General features: G+C 37.7%; 1 protein-coding gene across 2 annotated transcripts in view; it reads left to right on the top strand.

Moving 5' to 3' along the window:
* Positions 1–24,032, top strand: part of SHTN1 (shootin 1) — a 94,803-nt gene that overhangs the window by 20,440 nt on the left and 50,331 nt on the right. For both annotated transcript variants that reach the window (XM_033130811.1, XM_033130810.1), the window contains exons 3-7: positions 5,141–5,201; positions 11,497–11,591; positions 18,111–18,279; positions 20,401–20,498; positions 22,475–22,556. In XM_033130811.1, coding sequence (XP_032986702.1) covers positions 5,141–5,201; positions 11,497–11,591; positions 18,111–18,279; positions 20,401–20,498; positions 22,475–22,556 — 505 coding nt within the window. The remainder of the gene's footprint in view (positions 1–5,140; positions 5,202–11,496; positions 11,592–18,110; positions 18,280–20,400; positions 20,499–22,474; positions 22,557–24,032) is intronic.

The following is a 24,032-nucleotide window of genomic DNA, read 5'->3' on the forward strand; positions in this document are numbered from 1 at the left end:
TTGTTGATCTTTCCTGGTCGATCATACGTTTTGTGAGAGCACATTGTGTTTCCCACTATATTACTCCCAGTACCTGGCACGTGTAGGTGCTGTGTGAATTGTTCAGTGCTCAGAGGAAGGGAATAGAGGCTTTTGGTGATTGTAGGAGGTACCTGCGTAGAAGTCTAATTCAGCCAACTGTGCGGTGCTCACCTGTGTCTAGATCGTCTGCTCTGCTGATGTTGTGTGTATGCAGTGCTTATGCGTACTGACTGGGCCCAAACTGGCCTTGCTACAGGCTGGCAGCTCCCCACCGCATTTGTGTGTTGCGGAGATAAAAAGTAACATGTTAGTGGAAGTGAGACACAATTTAGAATGTTGGGTTTTTTTTCCTTGCATAAACTGTACACACAGCAATATATACAGGTGTCTTGGTGTCTACATCAGTTATCTGTACTTTTACTGAGCCTTGTTAAGGAGACACGTTAGTATAAACAGTAGTTGGATGATAGGCGAGAGACAAAGAACAGAGCTGCCCATTTTGGTGGGGGAGGGGGTAATGCCAGTTCACAATGGAAAGACTTTCCTCTGAAAAATCACTCTGCCAGGGCTTGGAAATGCTGGTTTAGTTTCAGAAGCCAGGTATCTGCCTGGATGTGGCTCAAGGAAGAGAGCTGGAAAGTAGCCAGGGCTTCTAATATTAAGAGCTTTCAAAACCGGCAAGGCCAACCTCCGGTCAATTCACCACTTTATAAAGAGCCAGAATAGAGACTCTACAGTAGATGTAATGTTAACCAGCTTGCTTAAACCAGCCAGCGCTTGTGTTGCTGGGTTCTACCCCAACCTTGAGGTAGAGAGAATCATTGGGCATCCAAATTAAGTGACGTGGGCCTAAGAACATCTGTTGCTATTGGACAGTCTTCACGAGCAATTCTCAGACAAAAAGAAGCCATTTCTACAAATGATGCAGCTGCGTGAGCAGGGTAGAGGAAGGGGTAGGATGGGTGAGGGGCTTCGGTGGGACCTAAAGACGTAACATTCTTCTGAAAAGACCCAGGACCCTTGCTGACTTCTCTCGGGGGGTAGAATGAGAGAAAGGTTATCAGGTATTTTTCTGGGTTCACCTAAAATGATGAAATAAGTAGATGTTTGTATTTCTGCTTAGAAAACAGGTTCGTCCTTCATTGGTTGTTCAGCTCTGGTTCCGAACAAGTAAGCTGCGTTTGCAGCTTGTATAGATCCCTCCCCCCTACACACACCCCTTTCAGTAGCCATAGCAGATGGTAAATGCTGTGGCTGCCAGTTCTATCATAATGTGGTTGCAGAAAATAGAAAGCAAAACAACATGAAGACCCCTGATAGAATACAGCTGGGATTGGGAGATAGCTTCTGAATCTGCTGGTGGGGACTCGGGGGTTAACGTAAAAGCACAGAGTTGGACTAGAGAAACCAGTTCCTTACATGTTGGAATAAGGCTGTGACGTTGAGGCCTGTTATTAACCAGAGCCTGTCTCCCTGGGCCATAGGCCCAGAGAGCATGGGCCGAAAGTCTTATTTTGGGGGGATTGGTATAAGCCTCCCTAAGATTGTCATGTGTTGTTAATGACCAGTACGTGGTAGCTGCATTGGTGGTTTGTGTGTGATGTCAGTTGGTGGCCTTTTTTGGATCTGAGTAGATAAGTACCATCCTGTTAAATGCTCATTCCATTTTTTTTTTTTTTTTTTTTTTGGGTCACACAAAGTCTCAAGTGAAAACGTCAGCTAGTTGATTTAAGTGAGAATGAAATTAACCTCTGATTTCTTCAGGTGGAGCTTTGAGAGGTATGTGGAAGAATCCAAGTGGCATTAAGTCAGAAGCAACACTCCCAAGTGCCAACTCTTACATAAAGGCGGGTTTTCACAGGGCATTTTATACCTCTAGGAATGCCAGATGTTAGAAACGTGAGATTAATTTGGAAGTAAAATGCCAGATATATTTCATCGGGGAATCTTAACTCAGGAGTTTAAATTCAGTCAAAATTTAATTTCCTTTTGTGCTTTAGACTATGTGGTGCATCGTTGGAGGTGAGGTGGGCAGACTGGCACGGTGGTGGGGGAAGACAGAACAAGCAGAAGCCACATTCTAGAAAACAAGGAACATTCCTAAAACAGCTAGGTAGCTGTCTCATAACATTAAGGATCAAGCAGTAGACTGAATACTGAAGGGTCTCTCTCATAAAGCTAATTTGAGAATCCAGGATTCTAGCGTTGAGACTTTTAAACACCAAAACAACCAATAAATGCAGTTTATCTGCTGAAACTAGAAACTATATTAGACAGGATTTTTTTTTTTTTTAAACAGAGAATAGATTTTCACAAGAAAACCTTAATGAAAGGATACAGTAGTCCCCCCTTATCTGCGGTTTCACTTTCTGTGGTTTCAGATACCCATGATCAACTGCTTAGATCAACTGCTTGGATCAACTGCTTGGATCAACTGCGGTCCAAAAATGTTAAATGGAAAATTGCAGAAATAAACAGTTCGTACGTTTTAAATTGCAGGCTGTTCTGAGTAGCACGGAGAAATCTTCTGTGGCCCTGTTCTGTCCTGCCTGGGATGTAAGTCATCCCTTTGTCCAGCATATCGACATTGGATGTGCTACCCGTATGTTAGTTACTTAGTGGTCTTCTCATTTACCAGATGGGTTATCAGAGATTTGAGAGAGTGATTGAGAGAGAGATTGAGAGACAGATTGAGAGAGAGAGAGAGAGAGAGAGACTCTACATTAACATAACTTTTTCTACAGTATATTGTTAAAACAATTATAACAATGTTAAACAATAATTTAATAATGTTAAAATATAGCAATGTTAAAATAATTATAACAATATACTGTAGAAAAAGTATGGGAGAGACACATTAACATAACTTTTTCTACAGTATATTGTTATAATTTTATTAATTATTGTTGTTAATCTCTTACTGTGCCTAATTTGTAAATTAAATGTTATAGATATCTATATATAGGAAAAAACATTATATTTATAGGTTTCTGTACTACCTGCGGTTTGAGGCGTCCACTGGGCGTCTTGGAATGTATTCCCCGCGGATAAGGGGGGACTACTGTATGCCTTCTCTTTTAGGAAATGGTCCAGCCTGACCCCTCTTGTGGAGGGTCTAAATCAGGATGTAGTCAACAACTTTGCTAATTGAGCACTGTGTACTACTTGTTTCATGTACTCTTGTCAGAATGGATTTACCCACTTGAAGGGTGATAGTTTTTATGAAGTTTGACTTTTTGAGAGCGTAAAGGCAAAAACTGAACTGTTTAACTTTTTTTTAATTTTAAAAATATTTTAAAAGCACAGAAAAGGGTAGAGAATATTATAACAAATACACAACACACAGAATTAACTCTTGTTTTTTTGGAATTTAAAAATAAAAAAGAATGCCACAGATAAAATTGTTGAATATCACCTGTGTCACCCAACCTAGTCCTCTTACCGTCCCTGTCTTTTCTGACCGCTACAGTCATGAATTTTGTATGTGTTTGTGTGTTAAGGTATCATTTGATATATATTCTACAACTCCTTTTACTCAGCGCTTTTTGAGATTTGTCTATGTTGATACATAGATAGAGCTTTAGTTCTTTTTCACTGCTCTATAGTGTATTGTATGAACACCCCATGATTTGTTATTATAAATGCTTACATGTTTGAGTAGATCGTCTTGTAAACATTACTAGAGGTTGTAGTAATAGAATCTAGAAGTATCATTGCTGAGTCATAGGCTGTGTGCATTTTTAATTTTGATAGTATATGTCCCAACTAGGAATGTCAGCTGACACTTTCACCAGCAGTATGTGAGTTTCCAACTCCTGATCTCAGACTTTTTCAGTTTTTGCCAGTCTAGTAGATGAGAATATCTTATACTTTAATTTGGATTTTTAAAATTTTCAATAGTATCATTATTTTTTAGCCATTGAAATTTGAAAGTCTCCAAAGGCATGAAATCCCAATATATTTATCTGGCCTGGTAGGATTAAAATATAATTTAAAGTTTTGTTTTATTCACATGATCCTCTTGTTAATAGTATTCCACAAATTAAAATTTTAATTACCGCTCTAATAGCTAAAATAACTTTTTAAAGTTTTAGACATTTCTGATGAAAAGCTTTCTAAAATGTGTTATACTTTATTGTTTTATGAAATTCAGGGTGAATTTAATTCAGTATTCATAATGAACATTAAGCTTTTAAAAATTCATTAATACCTTCAGGGCCTGTTAAAATTATAAATAATTGTTTCTATACCAGATTCCCTAAAAGGTCCTCATGCTTTAATAATTTCTGGTGGTTTTTTTCTGCCTTTTATGGTCTTACTTGTTTAAGTCTTTTTAGTGATTCCTTCCACCTTTTAAAATGAAAAATCCGTTTATATACCCTTTTTCTGTGCCAGCTCTCTCTCCCTCACAAGTTCTCTCTCCCTCTGTCGCTCTCCCTCTCCCTACCTCGGTTAGGCCCATTCTCTTCCCTGAGACTGTATCACTCATAAACTCTGCAGAAAAAAAAATAAAAAATAAAAGAAAGGGAAAAAAATCTGTTTATGTAAATGATAACATGTTTATTGTGGAATATTTTATATTCTTTCCTTTTAAATTGCTGTCTTCTTCTATACAGAATTCGAAGGACACAGTGATGGTTTTTCTTGAGTAAGAAAGTGCATGGGGCATGTGTAGCAGTTTATCTTCATTCACTGGTCACTTCCGACTTTGTTCCAGCATTCTGGATATTTGAAACTATCCAGTTTTGGGGAATTTGACCTGCGGATGAGTGGGGTGTTCGCTGTATTAGCAAAATACCGACTTAAAATGAGGCACAACTATTCTCGTAGAGAATGAATTCATTTTAACTCAAGGATGTTAAATTGGTCTTTTACTGAGGAGATAACGAGCAGTGAGGTGACTTAATTATCTTAGAAAGTCCGAGAAAATGGGCCACATACATTGGTACCAATATGCTGGTGGAGCAGTACAAATACCATGTGACTATTTATGCTTTTTTAAGGTTTTTAATTTTTGTTTTCTTTTCATAAAAATTTTTGTTTTCTTTTCTAAGTTTGCTTTCTTGCCTTTCCAAACTTATGATACAAATTTAATATTTTAATTTTTTTCTCATTTCAGTGTGACAAAATTAGGCAAGAACGAGATGAAGCTGTTAGAAAACTGGAGGAATTTCAGAAAAGTACGTACGCATTTCAGGGGAATTATTATAACACACATAACTGTGTTTTGGGATTGCGTGGGTAGACATGTCCCCCATGTTTAGTTGCTGATGCAGTGGTTATCCAAGAAAGCAAGAATTGTCTTCCCATTTGCCCCCACATGCCCTGGCATTACTGTGATTTTTAAGGAAATGGAATGAGCATTATTGTTTTATGAGAGGGTTATTATAAAAGACGGTTTGTACTTGTTACAACAAATTTTACTATGCAGAACAGTTAAAGGAGAACAAAAATTACTTGTTATCCTGACTCTTTGAGAAAAGCCAATGTTAGTATTTTATAGTCTTTCTTTCCTGGTCTTTTATCTGTGTAATATATGTATCTACAAAAAAATACAGTCATACTTTGCATTCAGTTTTGCAGTCTGTTTTTTTCAGTATACAATATACTGAGGTGCCAAAAAATTGTATACACACATCTTGTATTCATCTTTTGTTAATGGTATATATTGAGTATTACAATTTTAATACAGTTTTTTCCTTTCTTAAAAATGTGTGTATATATTTTTGGCACCTCTGTATATGGTTATCTTTGCATGTCCGTAGAGATGTATATTTTGATTGTTGCCTGAAATATTCTCTTATAGTACCATAATTTATTTAAATATTTCTTAAGTGACAGATGGATTATTTCTGGTTTTTAGTTATTATTAATTATACCATGGCAAGTATTCTTATATATACATGTTTACGGTGGTCTTATTAGTTCCTTAGTTTATAAAAAAGGAATTCTAGATTCATAGAACTTCCACATTTTTAAGAGTTTGAATAAACATTTGAAATAGCCCTCTCACCAAGGAAAGTTATATTCTCACAAAACCTGTAATACTTTTCTAAATTTTTGCTGTCATTTTTTTATGTGATTTAAATTTGTTGCTATTTTATCCCTTAAGATAGAACATTTCTGGTGACACTCAGAAGGGTCAGAAGGACAATGCCATGGGAAAGGGCCGGATCTTAGCAAGGAAAAGGACTCTCCCCCTTGGACGTAGGGCCTTTGTCCATCATTCTATAAATGCTGGCTGTACTAGTCAGGCTGTTTGATTTTAACAGAAAGTGTTGACTTGGTAACTATATAACAAAACGTTTTATTCTTGTTGAAGGTAAAGCAGTTAGAAAAGTTCAGCATTATAGTTAAATTTCAACAGCCAGTTTATTTCAAGTGTCTGGCTATAACAAAGAAAATCTAAGGGGAATATTGTTATTACCTATCTTTGGAGGCCACTATCTATGACAGAAATATCTCTTCCTTACGAATGTAGGAGCTACAGTTGTGTAGTGTTTTCTCCTTTCCTAAAGCAAGATTAAAGGGATGTTCTTACACTTGTGCTGACACGGTGTCACAGCTGAGTGTCACCACTGACATGGTGACCAATTAATGTGCTGGATTAATTACTGACAGTAGATTGGCATATTGTGCAGTAGAAATAGTTCAAGTGGGACTTTCTCTTGGGGACTAAGAAAGCTTTAAATATTTGCTAAAAAGATTGTATCTGAGAGAAATGGATCACGACGTGAGCACACAGCATTTCAGTTTTGGAAGGGTGTGAGGGAGTTATCACCAGTGGAAAGGCACCCTTTGGTGTAAATCCAGGTAGCCCTGAGCAATTTCTGCATGAATAACATTCGGATAAATGACCCTGTCTCATAGGCTGTTCGAAGATTAAGTGAGATAATCCGTGTAAAAGATGCTGAACGCAGCGCCTGACAGTACAGCTCAATAAGTGTTAGTTACTGCTCCACCATCTCACTCATGCCCCATCCAGTGCTGACTGCCCTTCAGCACTGGTATTGAGGGTTCAGACCATTTGCCTTCTGAGAGTTAGTTTCCGGACACGTCTCCACATTTGGACAGCTCTTGGGGAAAGTTTCTTTTGGTGCTAAGTTGAAATCGGCCTCCTGTAATGTTAACCTCTAGGCCTAGTTCTTGAAGTATAGGAAGACCAAACAGCTCAAGAAAGGCTTTGTTAGGCCGTAGGGCTCTCTGCTCCTCCCCAGCTTAGCATCCTTTCCCTGGCTGGTTTTGTCCACACGTCCATGCCATGCTTGGCTCTCGGCCAGCTCTTCCGAGCCTTTCTCCTATCTTTCTGCACAAAACCACCCCTACATAGCAAGGCTGTGTTTCCTAGAAAGACCGATGCCTGTGACAGAAATTAAGTCCTTTTATGTCTTTCAGGCCACAACATTGGACCCTTCGTTCTGTTTGTAGGGCACACTAAGTTTCCTACACCCGCCCGTCTTCACAGGTGTTTTTCTTATTACATGAAAACCTTTCTAAGTAATCGGATGTTGCAGACACTTATGGTATATTCTCCCTGTACACTTTAGAGACATCCTGGCAGCTACACGTTGCTGAGTTGGCTGGATTGAGTGGTGTTTTGTTCAGTCAGCAACACTATTGATGGTGTCACCTTTAAATATGACGAATTAGAAAGGAACATAGAAAATTGGAGTCACCTAGAAATAGGTTTGGCTGGGCTTTCCCAGCTAGAACTATGTCATTTGGGATATGTTACTTAGCTTCTCTGGGCCTCAGTGTTCTCAAATATAAAACTGCTGTGGGAGTGCCTACCTCATCGGCTGGTTGCGAGGATTTATGAGAGAACACATGACGAGGGTTTAGCACGAGGCCGGACACACAGTTGCCTCAATAAATGGTGATGGTAGTTACTTCCTAAGGAATTCTGCATGAGAACATTCTCGTAAAAGGGTGTTCACAGATGAACTTAGGACTGATAGATTTTTCTAATCATCAGAATCAATACAAACATGACTACCTGCTTTGTACTTAGGATAGCGCAGTGTGCTAAGTGCAAGAGATTCAGATATGAATAGAACAAAATCTCTGCTCTAATGTTCACACTTAGTATGAGACAAAAACAAGTAACACCCCCCCCCAAAAAAAACAAAAACCCTAGTTACCCTACTGTGTGATGTATTCTATGATGGCAAGTGTGTAAGAGTGTTTTGGGGTCCTAGAAATGGAGAGACCGACTTTGCTTATTCAACTTGACGGATAAAAGCAGGAATTGATGTACTTCTAGGTTACACTTCTGAGTTCTCAGAGTCATTAAAAAACTTTTATTACGGAAAATTTCAAGCTTATAGAAAAGTGAGATAATCGCATATTGAACACTCATGTACCCATCATACAGCTTCAACAGTTATCAACTCATGACCAGTCTTCCTTCTGTATGTCCTTATACCCTCTCTCACTGACCCAGATTATTTTGAAACTAATTCCAGTTGTTATATCATTTATCTATAAATGTTTCAGTATATAGTTCTACATTACTAGGATTTTTTTTTTTAAAACATCACTACAGTAATAGGGTCACTTTATTTAAAACTCATCTTTTTTTTGGTCTTTTTAAACCTTGATGTCATGCAAATGATAGGTGTTTTAGATGCAGTGGTCATGGATTGTGGATATCATGAGACAAGCCCAAATTCAGGACCATAAGGCAAATCATTATATGAACAATTACAAGGTTTTAAAATGTTTATCCTTTGAAAGGTGCAAATGAATTTGTTTATTTAAAAAAATTCTGTTTCGTGTCATGTGACCGGACTTGTTTTTAGAAATGGGGTCATGCTTCTTAAAGCTATAAATGCCTTCTGAAATATGTTCTTCCCTTTTGAATCTAGAAATTAGTAAGTAGGTTTCTATGTTACCAATTTAGCATTGGGATAATTTTTTAAATGAGAAATTAAAGCACAATTTTTAATTGCGACTGTTCCCTCTTAGAGGAAGAAATAAAAACCGTACCTGATGGCGTAGTGCATGTGAGAACTGGAAAAAATGTGACCTAGTGCTACCTAGCTAAGTTTATCAAGTTAAATGAAAGGGCGGATTTTTACAAAATGTTTAGAAAATAAGTTTGTGTTTTTTTTCTTTTCGCTAGGCCTAAACCTTACTACTGTGTAATAATTTTTCTTACTCTTTCATGAGCAAGAATGTTATTGAATAAAAAGTCAAATTCCTATGAAAAATGCAGAGTGTTTATGTTTTTGTTATGATAGTGGAAATACCAGATTGTGGCAGAAGATGTCAAGTATTGAGGCTAAAAAAATTCAAAGTAATATTTGATGTTGTAAAAATTGTATAGGTCTCTTTTCTCTTTCCTTCACATTTTTGAAGAACCTACCTTGTAAACATAGTGATAAAATGCCAGGAATATTAGGATTTTAAGGAAATAATAGAGCCTATTATTTAAACTACAATATAAAAGGCAATTATATTGATGAAGAGCTACACGGGCTTTGTATGTGTGAATAAACTTGGCCTGTGTTCAGCTTCTATTTGTTCTTCTGGCATAAACACATATTGTGTGTGATTCCAGTTTAATGGGGACCCGTTTGTATGCCAAGCAGCTGCATTTTAGGACCTATTGCGTGATTTCATAGCTCTCTGAAAATTGGTTCTATTCAGAACAAGAGATAGAAGACGAGAAGGGGGGTGGTGTGGAAGGGGGAGGGGGGCGAGCTTCAACACACAATCATTTCTTTTCAATTGGAGCCAGAAAGGTTGATGACAACATGACCATTGTGTTATAATGATAAGACCACTAAGGCATCTGTACCTCTCATCAAGGCTTTCACACAACAGCAGATACAATTTAATTCACTGCTCTGTCAGCAGTGCTGATACCATTATGCCGTCTGTCTCCACAGTTATAATCACTGTCCTCTGAGAAATGCAGTTGAAATGATCTTGAGCAGTCAAAGAAACTCTCAATTAAGGCTGCCACTTCCAATGTGTCAGATTGTGTCTTATGCACTTGGTACAATTTTCACTTCCAATCCTGTTTATTTACAATGTCTACCAGTAATTACGCTTAACGTGTCATTTAGTGAGGGGGGCCCCTGCCAAGCCGATTGTTGGGTGCTGCTGTACCATTGAGTGGGAGTTTCTCGAAGTCAATGCCATCAGCAGCTTTTAGGCCCTGATGGGATGCAGTAGTAATGTTGATAATGCAAGTATCGTGCTCATCAAGTCATAATTAGATGCCACTCAAATGTGCCACTTGTAATAACAGTGTTGATTCATGTTTTTCTCGGTGACTGCAACTACTAATTAGTTAAGTGGTTTTTGGTTGGCCTGCATTTGCTGCAGATTATTATTACCCCTGAAAAAATGTCAAGGTTAGACATGTTTCTGGCCATTTAGTGCTGCTTTATGAATTTGAATATTAACATAATAAGAACTTTGGACAGACTTAGGAAGTAATACATTTTTGTATTTAATTTGGAGAGAAATTTTTTCTCCTGAGTTTAATCATAATTGCAGGTTAATTAAGCTTAAATGAAGCAAAAGTAATCTCTCTTTGTGTCAACGTGAGCCCAGTGCTTTTTGCCTAACTTTGTTGGGTTTCACGTTTGGGTATCTTTACTTTTTCTTTTTTAAAGCCAAACAAATGTCAATAAGTATACATGTCTATAGTTAAGTTTGAGATTGTGAATATTTGAATATTTTCTTTTGCTAGGAATATGGGTGAAAGGAATAGGCATTTTTCTTACTGGATCTTCAAAGTATAATTCAAGCTCTAAATTATTTTTACTTTTAAATCTCAATTTATATAAACCAGCTGCCAAAAAATATCTGAAAATCACTATTTTTCAAGCGTTGGTAAAATATCAAGTAACATTTTTTTCCCCTAGTCTTCCTGACAGTGATGCGAGAAGCAATTTATTAACATCTATTTTCATCATCATATAGTACATAAATCTTGTTGCTATACTTCTCTGTCCTGGAATTTATTATAGTAACTACTTAGTCACTAATAAAGGTTAATATTGCAAAACTTACCTTAGCTAAGCTGCCACATTGTTATTACAGCTATGAGATCAACTCAAGCTGTAGTTTTTTAAATTTCTCATTAGGTAATGTGTTATATCCTGATGAGACAAGGAAATCATGTTTGTTACTTTTTGTTTATGAGAGGTTCCTTTGTTTAAATTAGTGGTTATGTATACAGCTACATAGAAAATAGACACTTGAAAACATTCTAAGTAGCTTTCTTAAAATGTGTATAATATCAATGAAGGTTCTTTGTTGTGTTCTTTTTTGTTCTATGTCCACATATTAGCTAAGATTTAATCAGGGCAGCATCTTAAACACTTTTTTTCCATGATAGCTGAAGGTCTGGCTAGCTAAAGAATTGAAGTATTCTTAATCACGGGACAAAATGTGTGGGCTTCTGGAATAGCTGACTAATCTTTGAATGCTGAGACTTTTTTTCCTCCTCATTCCTAGTTTCTCACATGGTTATAGAGGAAGTTAATTTTATGCAGAACCATCTTGAAATAGAGAAGACTTGTCGAGAAAGTGCTGAAGCCTTGGCAACAAAGGTGAGACTATTCAAATTAAAGGAATTCTACCTTAGCTTTTAAATTTCTGCTTGCTACTCTGCACAGTGGCTTCTATCCTTTTTTTGCTTTTCTAGTTCTCTAATCTATTGTCTTCTCTGATGATGAGGAAAATGTTGTAAAGTTTCAGAATCCTGGAATATGATTATGTATATATCTGTCTAAAGGCAAGGTTTCTTTTGATTTTTAAAGGAACATGTATATGTGTGTGTTTCAAAATTTATGCTTTTTGCCTGTGAAATATGGACCCAGAGTAATCTTTTGAACTGGTCTTTCCAAATGTGTATGCATTTGGTAAAATGCTAACCAAATTTCAAACTAACCTGGTGTGACATAAAAGAGCAGTGAGTGTTTCATGTTTTGAATCAGATGAAAAAGTCAGCTTCAAGCCTTACATTTCAGGTGATTATTTGAGAAAGCAACACATGCGAAAGGTGACCCTCAGTGCTCCCCTGATTGCTCTAGCTGATGAATTTACCAAGTGTGTAATTTTCTATATTCTGTCTCATCAGAAGTACGTTATTATTAAAGAATGTTTTTATCTCTGTCTTATGTATTTTGGGTTGCGTAAAATGCATCTGAACCACTTCATCAGAAAATGGATTACAGCAATTTTCAACCAAGTTTCATTAGTAATGCCAGTTGTGTTTCTTTCCTCTTCTGCCCCATCACATACCTCCAAAGTATTTCTTTGGATGTGACTGAAATTCTACAAGTCTGTGTGTCTATGTGTGTGTTTATCTATCTATCCTATGTATCTATCATTGATCTTATCTATCCTATCTATCTATGTATTCTATCTGTCCGATCTATTCTATCTATCTATCTATCTATCTATCTATCTATCTATCTATCTATGTATGTATGTATCTATCTGCATTAGCAGTGTGCTTGTTATAGATGTTTACTTAATTGTTTGCATAACACTACATTAGGATTCATAAGAAACACAGTCAGGACCTAAGATTATAAATAAGTGTATTGGGGGCGGCCGGATAGCTCAGTGGGTTAGAGCGCGATGCTTGTAACACCAGGGTTGCCGGTTTGATTCCCACATGGGCCAGTGTGAGCTGCGCCCTCCACAACTAGATTGAAACAGCTACTTGACTTGGAGCTGATGGGTCCTGGAAAAAAACCACTTAAAATAAAAATAAAAGAAGTTAAAAAAATAGATATGTGTACTAACTTCTGTTATTTCTCTAAAGAGTACGTAGCAGTCCAGGCCAGTGCTTTGAAAACAGTGCTGACATGGGGGCTCGCACATCATTTCTACTCTGCTGCTCATCACTAGAGTTCACTGGTCCATGATACTGTGTGAATTCCCTTTCCATTTCCTTTCTTTCTTTCTTCTTTTGGAACAAGGAGAAAAAAATATTCGGACCATACCAGACGCTCTGAATCTTGTAGGGGCTAAGGGTAGTCATTGTATTTTCTCTTGTTATCGACAAGTGCTCCTGATGCAATAGTACATCCAAAGGGAGAACGCTGACTGGCTCTCAGGGCTGACGGAGTTTATGGAAATCAGTGGTTTGGGCAGCAGTATTTACAGGTTTTATTCCTGGTTATCTCATTTTGGGCATATGTGACTGTGGCAAGTTAGTTCTGTTCCCTGGACTGCCATCTCATCCTAAATGACAGGATGGACTAGGCAGTACTGGCATGAGAAAGGGGCAGACTATTTTTTCATTATACACTTTAATCATTGGTCCACATAATAATTTAAAAAATTACTTTACACCCCATGCCCCCTTTTAACTGGTGGCTTTGAACAAGAGACTCCACCTCTCTGAGCTACAATTGTCTTGTCCTAAGGGTCAGGGTAGACCAGGGTTGATATTTTGAACAGGCCCCCAGACTCGCTGACTCTAGGAGTGAGGCCCAGGCAGGTGTGTGCTGAAAGCTGCCAGGTGACTGTTGTATTCATACTCGGTTGTGAACCACTGTGTTCGTAATCTGTAAGGTCGTTTTTACAATTGTCTTGACAATAAGGTCCTTAACTTGTCCAGTTTATCATCTATTCTTTAAGAAGTCTCTTTTGGAAATGGACAAACAGTGTGTTCTTGAGGATATACTATGAACTCGTGGGGCTTGGAGTGAAAAACAAACCAAAAAACATATTCAGTCAGACACTATAGATGTTCTCATTGGCTGTGGCAGATACTACAGCTTTGACTGAATGCAAAGCTTAGAAACTTCATCATGTGTGGTCAATACATGATAATAGCACATCATGAGTTAGGTATCATTGTCATTTTTTTTTTTTAAGATTTTATTGGGGAAGGGGAACAGGACTTTATTGGGGAACAGTGTGTACTTCCAGGACTTTTCCAAGTCAAGTCGTTGTCTCCTTTCAATCTTAGTTGTGGAGGGTGCCGTTCAGCTTCAAGTTGTTGTCCTTTCAGTCTTAGTTGTGGAGGGTGCAGCTCAGCTCCAGGTCCAGTTGCCGTTGTTAGTTGCAGGGGGCACAGCGCACCATCCCTTGCGGGAGTCGAGGAGTCGAACCGGCAACCTTGTGGTTGAGAGCACGTGCTCCAACCATCTGAGCCACCCTGGAGCTCATTGACTTCATTCTAGTTGCAGAGGGCGCAGCTCGCTGGCCCATGTGGGAATCGAACCAGCAGCTGTGTTGCCCAGAGCTCATGTTCTAACCAACTGAGCCACCTGTCCGCCCCATCATTGTCATTTTGCTTTTTTCCTAGCTCATATCTAGCATGCACTTTTTTTATTTTCCTTTTTATTAAATTGATTGGGGTGACATTGGTTAATAAAATTATATAGGTTTCAAGTGTACAATTCTGTAAAACAACGTCCATATATTGCATTGTGTGTTCACCACCCAAAGTCAAATCACCTTCCTTCAGTATATATTGGACCCTCTTTACCTTCTTCTACCTGCCCTACCTGCCTTTCCCTCTAGTAACCGCTAAACTGTTGCCTGTGTCTATGAGTTTTTGCTTGTTTGTTTGTCTTTTTTGTTTGTTGCTTTCAGTTTTATAGTTCACATATGAGTGAAATCATATGATTCTCAACTTTTGCTGTCTCACTCATTTTGCTTAGCATGATCATTTCAAGATCCATCCATACATCATTGTCATTTTTGAAAGTAGGCTCCATTTTCTGAGCAGTAAAGTTTCTGAAAATTAAATCTGATTTTTCTTAAGTCTTTGCTCTCAAATTAATGACAGATGGAATGTTTAATTCTTACAAGGCAATTTGACTGCATAATTTTTTTAAAAGCAAATATGGATACTTTGCCTTGTTAAAATGTGTGGGTTAAACTGATTAATGTAGACCAACCAGTTCATTAAACCATATGGTCCAAATCTGTTCAACTTACTTATTTTGTATCTTTAAATATTTATTAAACTGTGTGCAATATAAAAACCCCATTTAAATTGGAATATAAAAGATTCTGTCACTGTAGGATTATCAAATATTTATTTTTGCCTTGTGACTTAGAGGCTCCCCCCCAAAAAAGCATGTCATTAACCTATATGACTTGATGAATGATAACTGCAACGAAATAGCCAAAATTTGTGAATTCAGAGTTTCCAAACGTGTTCATTCAGTTAGTATAGTCATAAGATTGTATGTATATAAATCTTCCATTTCTTTCAAAATGTGAAAGCGATGTTTCAGAGAAGACTTGACATTTTCTGTCCCTTTTTCTTGAGTTAGTAATGTTAAAAAGAGTAGTTGTATTGCAGCCAGAGAGTAGCTGGTGCATTTTGGTGCCCGGTTTGATAGAGGCATCAAACTATTTTTGAGGGCAGAACTCCTAACTGTCAGGGTTTTAAGTATTACTATGATTATGGCCTGATGGTAGCCTGGGGAAGTGTAACATATTAAGCACCAGATCGCAAAAATTAATATTTTCATTTTTTCAGAAGTATCCTGGAGGAAATAAAAAAGGCACAAATGAATACCTTGATTGAAGAAAACTAGCTGATAAAAGATTTCCAAAGGAAAACTAGATACACAAACAAAACTTTTAGTAGCTAACACTGAATTTTTACTGTCAGTCACTGCATTAAACACTGTATATGTAATACCTCATTTTATCTTCCTATTATAGGTAGAGACTATTTTTATCCTTAGTTTGCTGATGAGAAACCTGTGACACTGAAAGATTAGGTTTTTCTAGAAGCAGAGACAGTTTGATTGCCAAGCTGGTTCTTAACTCTTGCTATTCTCATTTTATACTAAATGTATGTGCTAAAGCATTGCATTACTCTATGTCAGTGATTCTCAGTATTGATATACATTAGAATCACATGGGAGGCTCTGAAAAAGTACTATGCTGGGCCCCACTGCCCAAGATTTTGGTCTGGTGAGGGGCTGTCCATTGGGATTTTTAAAAAGATCTCTAGAGATTCTAATGGGAAGAGTTGGAAAAAAAAATTAGTTTAAATATTAGGAGGCAGAATTACAAATTAAGTCTTGCGTTTTTTCACTTTTTTCTTCAATTCTTGTTTTCCCTAACATTCAGAAAAGATGGCATTGTTTGAGAATTGACAAGGATCTTTGAGCCTCTAGTGCTGTGCTCTAGCATTCGTGGTTCAAAACACACTCCGTCCCCAACAGTGCTTACTTGAATTTTCCAGTTTTAGGAAGAGGGGTTGGGAAATCATGGGCCTCATGCCTTATTCCTGATCCTGTAACATAATCTGGGGAGCTAGAAGCTGGAGCAGTGGGCTAGGGACAGGAAATGAAAGGCTGTGTCTGATTCCCTAAATACGGCTCACCAGACTTCCCAGGAAGACTCCATGGAAGGGTTCATAGCCATTTCTAAGAGATTCTTCCTGATTCTCCAGAGAGGTCAGGGAAACGTCTTGTGCTCCAGACCAAGATATATTGAGATATATTTAGATTCACCATTATTGGGATAAGATTTCATTCAGTCTCCCAGATTTTTTTTTTAAATTTATTGGGGTGACAATTGTTAGTGAAATTACATAGATTTCAGGTGTACAATTCTGTAATACATCATCTATAAATCCCATTGTGTGCTCACCACCCGGAGTCAGTTCTCCTTCCATCACCATGGGCTGGTCTTTCCCTGAGAGAAACCCTGAGGGATCCCAGTTATCACAAGTGAAGGGCCAAAGCCCGACAAATACCAGGCTAAACATCTTATTCTGGTGTAAGGTTTACAATAGGGAAGGGCAGTGTGCTTTCTGAGGAATTGTGTTTCTGTTTGTATTTATTTCCAGTGCCAATTATTAATTCAGAACTTGATGGCCAATGGCATTTAACAAAGGAAATAACATTTGCATTTCTATATCTTATATTTTACACTAGAGAAATCAATCTTCTAAATGCTTCCATAGGCTCAAATAAGAGAAAACCTTTTATTTCTTAGTCTTGAGAAAACATAAGCAAAGCCTGTTTTCTTCCTGCGGACTTGGGACCACGTGCAGTCTGTGTGTGTGCTTTTTCCTTACACTTACATGCACGTAAACACAGGAGCTAAAGAAGGTACTGATAGCAGAGTAACTAAAAACCAACTCATTTCTACATTAAGGAATAACAGATACGTTAATTAGGATTCCTTTTCTCTGTTACGTATTCAGATTCTTTTTGTAGAGATAATGGAAACATATCTTGAACTTCTTTCTATTATACATTATTAGAACTCTCTGTACAGATAAAAACACATCTTGAACTATTATAGCTTCAGCAAGAAAAGAAACAAAAGTAGAATTTGTTAACAGAGGGATTGGAGCGTCCCTAGAATCCCTGAGCTCGGAGCCTTACAGGAACGGGCTGGAGCCCTGTGGGAAGCCTCATCTCCTCTGCTTTTCTTTGCCTCACTCTACACATCAGCTCCATTTTGGCTTTGCATCAGGCTACCTTCTATCGCTCGATTCAGTGGTGGAATGTGGTTGCCTACAGCTTTTGTACATCCGGATGTATGGAAAGAACTCATCTCTCTGTTCCAGCCTCCAGATTTCTAGAGAAAGGATGTGCTTGACCGAGTTTGGGTCATGTACCTAATCCCTGGACTAATTAGCTGTGGCCAGAGGGATAAGGTGTGTTTTGGGGAAACGTGGCAGTTCCACAGAAATCAGGTAGAACAATGGAAAGGATTGGCAGTATCCACAATAGAGCAAACATTTAACAGGTGTTCACGGCACAGCATCAAAGAAAACATTCACTTGAAATACAGTGCCTTAATTAAGACAATCAGCTTGATATTTGGTTTCATCTATGCTGGTGTTTTGTTTTAATTCTTATTTTTCTTATCAGTTGTAACTAGCATTTTCACATGCTGCTGGCTATAATCCCGGCATCAGGTTTTACTTAAAGTAGTAAGTTTAATATTAAGAAGTGTAAGTAAAACCTTACTTAATGAATCTTCTGATTGTTCTTTCAAGCTGTGAATGTTGATGAATATGGAAGACAAAAAAACCAAAATACACTTAATTTGTCTATTGTTTAAAAATCCCAGACACGCATTTGACTACTGTTAAAATGAACCGTTTTTGTATTTTGCGTTAGCTAAATAAAGAAAATAAGACTTTGAAAAGGATCAGCATGTTGTACATGGCCAAGCTGGGACCGGATGTCATAACTGAAGAAATCAACATCGATGACGAGGATCCGGCTACAGAGCCCGACGGGGCTGCTGAGAGTTGTGTCTCCGTGCAGTGTCAGAAGCAAATCAAAGGTGGGACTCGTGGCTTCATGACTGAGCATCGTTTTGATAATGTTTCCCATCCCTGGTTGCAAACTGGAATCACATGAGACCTTTAAAAAAATACTGATGCCCTGGGTTTTACCTCGAAAAACTGGATTCAAATGGGAGTCGCGTGGTTAAGAACTGGGATAGGGTAAAGCATCTGTGCTTGATGAGTCGCTGTCTTGCTTGGGAGCAGGCACTTTTGGAAGCCTTGTCTTGGCAAGCAGCCAGTTAGCCTACAAACTCCTTAAGAATATGGACTACGTGTTAAGATAGTTCTGATGAAATGAATGAAAGGATGAATACAAATACATTCAGTCCACGCCTCCTGGTTGCCTGGTTCTCTGTAGGCATCTTTGGGGAAGATCCCTTCCTAGATTGCTTGTTGTTTGTGCTCCAAGGACCTCTGGTCTGATGGAGGCAATGCGTTGTAAGCAGTATGCAGTATTCAGTAACTGTGTGGGCCAGCAAGAAGTGCTGTTAGGGAAGATCCCATGGCCCATTCATTAAATACACATTAATTTGGTTCATATGTATAGACACACATTGTTTATGTTAAAGATGTAGGAAAGCAGGTTTTGGGTCAATAACTGTTGGGGCATATGTCAGAAGCAGGACTCATTAGTTTGTTTGGTAGCCAGCACTTCAATTGGAAGTATAAAGAAGAAAGTACTGTGAGCTCGCCACATATACGGGTTCTGCATCCACGGGTTCAGCGAACCATGGATCAGAAATATTCAGGAAAAAAATGTTACGTTGTGGCTGACGTGTACTATGGGTGGTAGGTGTACAATGGTTGTATCTTTACTGAACATGTACAGACTTTTTTTGAGGGGCTCATTTCCTGAACGATACAGTGTAACAGCTATTTACATAGCACTGATATTGTCTTAGGTAGCATATCTGGAGATAATTTAACGTGTACAGTAGGACGTGGTTAAGTCCTACTATGCCACCACTATGCCAGTTTACGTAAGGGACTTATGTGAACAGTTTGGGATCTGCGAGGGTCCTGGATGGACCAATCCTCATGAAAATCAAGGGGTGACTGTATAAAGAACGTCATCTTTACCTGACCCTCTACTCCCTTAACCTAAAACCACATGATATTTATGTTGGTGGGGAGAGAGAAATTTAAATAATTTTTTGTTGTTGTTCATAATTCTCCTTTCTGTTAGGTTTTGAATGGTATGGGCTCTTGTTCTTCTTTTAGGATTAGCCAGCCAGTAGAGAAAGTGACTTTGAAATAAGTCTCTGAGAACTCCTTTAAGCTGGATTTATGTAAAAAGTTTGATTTAATTTGTCAATGTCCACACAGCAGGTTTCTTATTTTCCTTGGGGAAGGGTAAGAAATTAAAAGTAGTTGAAAACTAAGTGGCAAAACCATAAGCCTAGGTGTAATCCATGCTAATCCATTTATATGTATTTTAACATTTGCCTGGTAAAAGTAACTTTAACACCAGAAGCTTTTGCACTTAGGCATTTGCTAATATTTTTATTCTAGTAACACAATTTTCACTAAACTCCAATAATAAGAAATATGAAATAAATTAAGAAACAAAACACCCACAACTCTGGAGGGAAAATTACTAGAATTAACCCTTTTTCAAATAGGTTGTATTTTGAGTCAGTTCAAATAATGTTTAAGGGCTACAAATTGGCAGCAAATCAGGATTTTTTTCTTCAAATCAAAATCTCCAAATTATGAACTGCTCAGTTGTTTATATTGTATTGTAGCAAGAGCCCATGACCATTATAAAATAAAAAAAATTAATACAATGCTTTAATTTGTTTTGCTGGGAGCTAACAAAATTTTACTCCTAAATGCCAGATCATTTTCTCAAATGTGGGTTTGATAGAATGCAAAGAAAATATGATCTGTGACATTTAACATCATGAGATTGCCTGATACAAAATTATCCATAACTATGGCTGTGTTGGGGGCACAGAAGTGAGATTTCCATTGCCCTTTGCTTCTTCATTTTCCTTTTAATTGTTAAATAACCTTGACCATAAGCGGCACCTGTATAAGCATGTTCAATTCTTTTGACAACATTGATTTCTTCTTTTAAAAATAGGTTTATTTGTATTTTTTCTTTACAAATGCAGAACTTCGAGATCAAATCGTATCTGTTCAGGAGGAAAAGAAGATATTAGCCATTGAATTGGAAAATCTGAAAAGCAAACTTGTAGAAGTCATTGAAGAAGTATGTATCTTAGGCCTGAAATGCAAAGCCTTCAGTTTTTTCAAGGTGTTTGGGGACTGGCCATGTTAACAACTTGGTATTGGAAGCTAATTTCTGACTTGAGAACCACGTACCAATTTTACTCTGCCCTTTCCCCAGTGTTTCAGATATACAAAAAGGTATAGAAAATGAGACCATGAACATTCATATACCCACTACCTAGCTCAAGAAATAAAACACTAACATAGCGTTGGCGTGTCCCCTCTTGCCCCTCATAATTCACTATATAAGGCAAATTTGTAAGAATATCTGCAATTTAAATCATACACTTTATTGCTGATGGGGAAGAAGTATTTTGCTTCTTCAGTGGATGGCTGGCTCGGTTGGAAAAGGCTATATCCTATACCTCCAACATAGACCTATGTGACAGCTAGATGGTAAAATGGGTTCAACTGGGTATTTGGAGAATCTTTTCCTTTTTCCTTTTCAATTGTCTTTAAGAGCAGGAGTACATAATTGCCTGCCTTTGCACAAGGCTTCAAGGATCTGTCTTTGCAACCTCGATTTAACTTGTGTCAGTGGTTTTCAGATTCTGGAGCCCAGAGCTTCCCAACCGATGTGCTGTATATAGCACATGTGCTTGATATTCCTCGGAGGGCTTACAAGGATGCCGAGGTACTGATCCCTTCAGCGAACAGCCTCCTCCAATTACCCATTTCCCATACACATATTATCGTTTTTCTTAAGAGCAATAATATGGAAAAGGTTGGGAAGCGGTGTCCACCAACCTCCCGCCCCAATTGCTTTGCCTTATTGTGGCAAAACATCCTAATGGGAAGAAGGATGATGATACATTGGAGATGCATTAATGTTGGACAGTGTGTAGCAGTTACTAATGGAAACAAAAGCAAAATACAACTTATACTAAAAGAAATCAGACTGTCTGGAAGCGCTGATGGATTCAGAGTCCCTTTCAGGATCATTGTCTTAATTTGTTTCTTGAGTGTAACCAGAGGAAAGAGACAAGGAACACATTTTGATGCACTCTGTTCCTCAATTATGATTATTTATTGATGATTCTCTCCCCTTCCACTTAGAGGTGTTATTAGAAGCCATTTCAGAAATTATTATGACTATTTCAGATAGCTGAAAAGTATAAAAAACAAAATAATGAACATCCATATGCCTACTATCTAGCTTAATACATACAATATTGCGGTAGTCTTTCTCTCCATAATTGCATTCTCCTTATTCCCTGCCCTATTTCTGCAAACAACTGTTATTCTGAACTCGGATTTTGTCATTCCAGTGCATGTATTTGTAGTACAATGCATAGCATTTTGAGTGTTTTTAAACTGTATAAAGTGTACCAACTTTTTAAATTCCACATAACACATTTGAGATTTATCTACTTTGATACATGTAGCTTTACTTTTTTTTTTTTAACTGTCCTATGATACCCTCTTCTATTGAGAGATGCCAAAAATTACTTCAGATATTTAAGGTTTGGGGGAAGATTATCTTACATATTTTATTTAAGCCAAAAGACATCAAAGTTGAAGCTCTTTTATTTTAAAAATTCATGTGTATTTTACTTAAGCCACATATCAAAGCTTAAAATGAATACCAAAATTGAATATGAGATCTTCAACTAAATGGTTCATGTGTTTTCTGGGTGCCCTCTAGTTGGATTTTGGCACTAAAACTATCAGTCATGTACACCAACCAGCTAGAACACTACCATGTTTAGGGCCCAAGGTCAATGCCGATAAGGATTATGTAAATGAACTCGACCAAATTTACATCCTACCTTTAATAGCTACTTTTGAGGCTTTAAGAAGAGCTTGAATAAAAGACTAACACAGTGAAACCAATTATTACTTTAAATTGTTAGCTTCTTGTTGAAAGTTGAACAGCAATTTTGAGTATTACATATTATCATGTTATGTTTTACAATTTTGGGTGTTTTCTCCCCCCCAAAAAATTCACATTTTTAGGTTAATAAAGTCAAGCAGGAAAAAGATGTTTTAAATTCAGAAGTCCTTGAACAGAGAAAAGTCTTAGAAAAATGCAATAGAGGTACGTGTTTCCAGTCTTTTTTTCTCCAGTATATATGTAATTTGTTTTGTTTATGTATTTTATTGTGTTGCTTTATATCTGTGCCCAAAGGTTTTTGTAGCAAGCGTCTTCTCCTATAGAGTGTTTTCCTAACTTCTAACGAGTCGCTCTCATTTCTATTTTATCCCCCACCGTTGAGTCTTGGGACATTACTTAAGGAACTCATGACACACTCATTTTGAAACTTAAAACCTTGATACTAATCTGCCCTTCAGATATCTTGGGACCATAACCATCCTGGCTATCCCGGCAATCTTTATGTATTTGGTTGGCTATTTAGTGAACCTCTCTGCAGAAGAGATTAGTTTATCTACATAAATACGTGCAACATGATATGACAAAATTTTAAATTAAGAGGATATGGAAAATGCGACAAAGGGAAGGTGAGAGTTTGTATTGAATTACAGAGTGCCTACGTGCTCTGACGTCTTACACGTTTCTTGCCTGAGTCCCTGAAATCCGGCTCTGAGCTATGTAGGGGTCAGTACGATGCTCTCAACATCTCACCAATTCATGATCATTTATACGAATCACATAAAAATGAATTGATTGATCAGAAGCAGACCTGGTTGCCTGGTGAGAAGGAAATTTCTCCAAAGGCTGCTTCTAGAGAAAACTGTAGTTTGATGTTACTTGTTGTAAAACACAGCATCAAGCCTGAAGGGGCTGTTTCTGTGTCCCCTGCTTTAGAACAAGGGAGTGATGCCAAATTTTAGTTCCGCAAACATAATTTTAAGGGAGGGGACTTTGCTCTTTGTTCTCTCTTTTTATTTTTTGCCTCAGCCATTCTCTTTCCTAATTCAGAAGGTACCACACTAAAAGGAAATCTTTCCAACATAGGGCTTTCCATGTTGTTCACAGTAATTCTCCATCTTGGCATTCTTCATGACTTGAGATTTTTGAACAAATAAGGGGTCTTGTAGTTAATTGTGGGAGATGCATTAGATTGTAACGTTTTCTCAGTTCTTTCTACCTTTAAGAGTATGGAAATGGTGTAGAGGAATTTTCAGTCTTAATGCCCTACTGTGCTAGAAACAGCATTCTGCAAAGGTTAGTCACGTGGATCTTGCCTTCCGAGAGCCCCCGATCTAGGAAGAGAGAGAGAGATTATATAAATAAATACATGACCAGGACCAACCTAATTTCTTTTACCATCCAAGTAAAAAGGACCAGGACATGCGAAAATTAACTTTTTATTATAGTATTTTGGACATAGAAAAGAGAGTGAATTATCTTGCCCAGGGTTTCTTCATAAGTCATCGTTTTCTGGGTTTTCTCCATGGAATTTCTTTTTTAAGGAGGTTTGAACATCGTTTAGTGCCCAGGGACCTATAATTCACATCACAAACCACCACTTACATTGCTTTGCTTGCATAAGACTCTCAGCCTTTCCTCCGAGTAGGCAGTAGATTTCCAGAGTGTAGCGTTTGAAATTCT

The sequence above is a fragment of the Rhinolophus ferrumequinum genome, chromosome 16, assembly GCF_004115265.2.
Source record: "Rhinolophus ferrumequinum isolate MPI-CBG mRhiFer1 chromosome 16, mRhiFer1_v1.p, whole genome shotgun sequence".
Lineage (NCBI taxonomy): Eukaryota > Metazoa > Chordata > Mammalia > Chiroptera > Rhinolophidae > Rhinolophus > Rhinolophus ferrumequinum.